Below are 4,664 nucleotides of genomic sequence, written 5' to 3'. Positions count from 1 at the left end.
CATATGAGAGTAAATTAGGCCTTGCATGGCTGCAAATCACTCCTCCATGACAGGTAGCCATGCTGCATTTTATATTCATACAAATTTACATCAATCCAAGTCATATATATATATATATATATAGTACGCATCATTCATACTATGCATTGTGGACGTTTACTAACTAAAAACAGCAATCCATAGAAATACTCCTATATATATTTTGTTCCATACAACAATTCATAAAATTTAACATTTCTCAGGTTATTGAAGTACTCCAACAGCAATCCATTGGTATTGAATATTCATAGCTTCTTAGATAGCAAATGATAAAGTGAAGTCGTCTTACCATGTCTGAAACTTCAGTTGTCATTAAATACAACAGCAACAACAGAGCATATCCCTATTTTGGTCAATAATCAGGATGGGTTTTTGGTCTTAATTAAAACCTATTTATACATGCTTAAAACATGGATCAAAACCTGAGAGCATGCAGTAATGCTGTTATGTACTGAAGAGTTTAGCTATGTTAGAACCTACTTGTTCATATAATCATAAATACTTGTTCTACCCCTACATTTCGCTCATAACCAGTAATTACCTACTGATCAGTACAAATTACTATAATAAATCGAGTTCAAAAGTAACTCTACATCACCACATTAGTAAATATATAGGGAAATTCACAAGTACATGCAATTATGCCAAACATTATTCAGAATCTGTTTCAGAATTCGATTGGGAGTCGTCCTCATTCTCAGACTCATAATGGTCAGTATTGGGATGATCGCCATAGTCGTCACCATCCACATCATCTTCAATAAAAGTTTGGTCGGCATTGTCGGGAGTAGAACGAGGTAGCGTAGTTGCCTCATTAACAACAATTACTTCTTCATCCTCCCGATGCAATGTGTTTCCCAAGCCAGTATCACTTTCATTGATCGGAAAATCTTCAGTACTAGCTTCTTCCTCTTGAAATGCATCACCTTCAGAGGAGTCCTCACCATCATCCAATGCAGTTTGGACGGGTGGAATGTCATAGACATTCCTATTGGTTATCTTTTGTACCACTTGCCAATTCCCCACCATACTATCATCTTTTAAATAAAATACTTGTGAGCACTGAGATGCAAGGGCGAAAGGCTCATCCTGATACCACTTTCTTAATGTATTCACACTTGTAAGGTGGTCCCCTACACGTATGCCGCGTCTATGATCACCAACGTCCCACCAGTCACATTTAAACAAGTACACAAGATGCCACCCCATGTAGCGTAATTCAAGGATCTCTTTCAACACACCATAGAAATCAACCGGCATCGACTGATGTACCCCAGCAACAACCACCCCACTATTTTGGCTGCGTCAATGTTGTTCACGGTCTTTTGTGTGAAACCGAATTCCATTCATGATGCATCCACTATATGATCCCACCCAAGGATCTGGTCCGCAAGCAAGAGCATAAAGTTCATCTGTAACTTCATCTGGATTCAAGATACGCAATTCTCGAATCTATTAGCAACCATAGAGGCAATAGGTTAATAAAATACCACTCTGCAATAACTTACATCTATATTTATTGAGCGGAAATGTATCTATGTTCAAGCAACATATATTCATAACTTACATGGTTCTTGAACCATTTCCCAAATTCGGTCTGGTGCCTACGATCAACATTGTTGGGGTCCTCTTCTTTAATCTTGTTATAGTGCTGACTACGAACATTGAAAATTTGGATAGAGTTAGTTTACAATGTGTTTCAAAAGATAAATACAACAGATTATCTGGTTGAAAGTTCTCGTGCCATACTTACTCTAGGTAATGCTGTATCTCAGGACAATTGTTAAGTACATACCACTCAGCTTTTGCTAATAGCTGATCATCCAATCTATCAGTGGAGGACGAACCCATTGGTCTCACCTTTTGAAAAAATACACTCATACTACCCGGTGTATGGTCTGGACCGACATCCACATTTCGCTCTTCCCTAGTAAAAGTCGTCTCAATGTCATGGAGATACATCGAACAAAATGTAAGGCACTCAACATGAATATAGGCCTCGGCAATTGAGCCTTCAGGTCTTGCCATATTTTTTACATAACGCTTGAACTTCCCTAGATACCGTTCAAAAGGATACATCCACCTATACTGGACAGGTCCCGCAAGCAATGCCTCTTGTGGCAAGTGAATAGCAAGATGCACCATTATATCGAAGAATGCAGGTGGGAATATCATTTCCAACTTGCAAAGAATAAGAGAGATATCAGTTTGTAGGCGGTGCAGAACATCAATGTTTAATGCTCGTGCACAGAATTTCTTGAAGAATGAACTTAACTCAGTCAAAGCTTGCCGTACATCACTGGTTAAGTAGCCACTAATCACCACTGACAGTAATCGTTGCATGAAAATATGAGAATCATGACTTTTCATGCCTAAGATCTTTGATTCACGTACATTAACACATCGGGCGATGTTCGCGGCAAAACCATCAGGGAACTTAACACTTGCTAACCACTCGCAGAAAGATCTCTTCTCTTTTTTATTTAGCATGTAACACGCCAGTCTCATTGAACAACTATCGCCCTCTTGCTGTAAGTGTAATTCTTTCCGTATGCCTAGGTTGGCCAAATCCCGACGGGCATTGGCTGTGTCCTTGCTTTTTCCCTCGATATCCATCAAAGTTCCTAATACGCTATCGCATATGTTCTTCTCAATATGCATGACATCTAGGTTATGTCTCAATTCCAAGGATTTCCAATAAGGCAACTCAAAGAATACACTTTTTTTGGTCCAATTCAACTCATTGGCTGTGCGTTTCCTCTTTTTTGATAACTTACCAAACTGTACATCTTGCAATTCTCTCAATTGTTCCAAGATAGCCTCTCCCGACAAATGTATAGGTGCTGGGCGATGGTTAGTACTACCATTAAATTCAGCTTTTTTAGATCTCCACCTGTGCCCTGGCAACAACCACCGCCGATGACCCATGTAGCAGTGCTTTCGCCCATGGACCAGCCACAATGAATCCGTACTACCATTACACGTAGGACATGCCAATTTCCCCTTTGTGCTCCACCCAGAAAGATTAGCATACGCTGGGAAGTCATTAATGGTCCAGAGTAATGCTGCATGTAATCGAAACGATTGATCTGCAAATGCATCGTATGTATTGACACCCACTTCCCATAGAAACTTCAGTTCTTCAATTAAAGGGCGTAGATACACGTCGATATCGTTGCCTGGTGCTTTTGGGCCAGGAATTAGCAACGAAAGCATGAGGTATGGATCTTTCATGCATAACCAAGGGGGCAAGTTATATGCTACAAGAATCACTGGCCATATACTGTAGGGTTTAGCTATATTGTTAAATGGATTAAACCCATCACTCGCTAACCCAATTCTCACATTACGAGGATCTGAAGCAAACTGAGGGTACTGCACGTCAAAATCTTTCCATACCTTCGAATCTGCAGGGTGCCTCATCACATTATAATCGTTGACGCGTTCAGTAGAATGCCATCTCATTGCCCCGGCAGTCTTATTAGAAACAAATAGTCTTTGCAGCCTTGGGACCAACGGGAAATGTCTGAGCACTTTGTGTGGAATTTTCTTTTGCTTAGTACTACTTAACACCCATCTCGGAGTGTTGCATTTTTGGCACTTCTCTTTATCAGAATGTTCCTTCCAAAATAAGACACAATCATTCAAACAAGCATCTATCTTTGTGTAATTAAACCCCAGGCCACGTTCCAATCGGCATGCATCATTGTATGAGTCAGGGAGAAGAGCGTCAGGAAATGCAGATTTCAGGAGCTTGATGACCATGTTAAAGGATTTAACACTCCAACCACCAACAGTCTTTATATGAAGCAACTTTACGATAAAAGAAAGCTTTGAAAACGATGAGCATGATGGATAAAGTGGACTCCGTGCATCTTCTAACAATTCTGAAAACGTTGCTGAAGAACCACCAGGTGTGACACCATCAATACCAGGTATATGCGAACCTCCGGACTGATCCATAGAAGCTCCAGCCTGAATGTCATCCAGCAGCTCATCCATATCATCAATATAGGCATCATTGCCGCTGGCATCATCACCTTCTTCTGAAGAATTAACATCCAACACTTCCTCTTCACCGTGAAAAATCCAATCCTTATAAGAAGGATCAATCCCTATAATAAATAAATGCTCCTCGACTGTGGTTATTGGCTGGAAGAGCATGTTACGACATCTACGGCACGGACACCTAATGTCAATGCCCCCTTGTGCATGCTCCTTAGCCATATTCATGAAATGGCTAACCCCCATTGCATACTCATTAGACATAAATCTATCTTCAATACTCATCCACGCCTTGTCCATCTAAACATGAGGTCAGAAAAGATAGTGTGAAAGCTAAGCAGTGTATATTGGTAATAGAAATCCAGTAATCAGGAAAATGATAATTAAACCAATAGGATGCATTTATAGAGAAGCTGTGTGACATATACACAGCTGTGCAGGGTACACACATTCCGAGAGAGAGAGAGAGAGAGAGAGAGAGAGAGAGAGAGAGAGAGAGAGAGAGAGAGAGAGAGAGAGAGAGAGAGAGAGAGAGAGAGAGAGAGAGAGAGAGAGAGAAGTGGTAGGACCTCAATGGTAACATGCATTTGAGGTCTTACGAGTCCTTCAGTACATTACTG

The 4,664-nt window shown here is 40.5% G+C and overlaps 1 protein-coding gene across 1 annotated transcript; it reads right to left on the bottom strand.

Moving 5' to 3' along the window:
- Nucleotides 1–1,344: 1,344 nt before the first annotated feature.
- LOC122282514 lies at nucleotides 1,345–4,344 on the bottom strand. The gene is made up of 3 exons (XM_043094457.1): nucleotides 1,835–4,344; nucleotides 1,607–1,694; nucleotides 1,345–1,491 (listed from the first exon to the last, which is right to left on the bottom strand). The coding sequence occupies exons 1-3, from the start codon at nucleotides 4,342–4,344 to the stop codon at nucleotides 1,345–1,347; spliced, it is 2,745 nt and encodes a 914-aa protein (XP_042950391.1).
- Nucleotides 4,345–4,664: the final 320 nt, after the last annotated feature.

Source organism: Carya illinoinensis, chromosome 11 (genome assembly GCF_018687715.1).
Source record: "Carya illinoinensis cultivar Pawnee chromosome 11, C.illinoinensisPawnee_v1, whole genome shotgun sequence".
Classification (NCBI taxonomy): Eukaryota; Viridiplantae; Streptophyta; class Magnoliopsida; order Fagales; family Juglandaceae; genus Carya; species Carya illinoinensis.
This window is presented reverse-complemented; position numbering and strand designations above follow the sequence as displayed.

What these genes read in the sequence shown, in the direction of transcription:
- LOC122282514 (XM_043094457.1), bottom strand. Translation starts at nt 4,344, where the DNA reads ATGGACAAGGCGTGGATGAGTATTGAAGATAGATTTATGTCTAATGAG. An exon ending in CTATTAGCAAAAGCTGAGTG is followed by an intron (nt 1,695 to 1,834) that starts GTATGTACTTAA and finishes CAATGTTCGTAG; the next exon opens with TCAGCACTATAACAAGATTA. An exon ending in GGAAATGGTTCAAGAACCAT is followed by an intron (nt 1,492 to 1,606) that starts GTAAGTTATGAA and finishes GGTTGCTAATAG; the next exon opens with ATTCGAGAATTGCGTATCTT.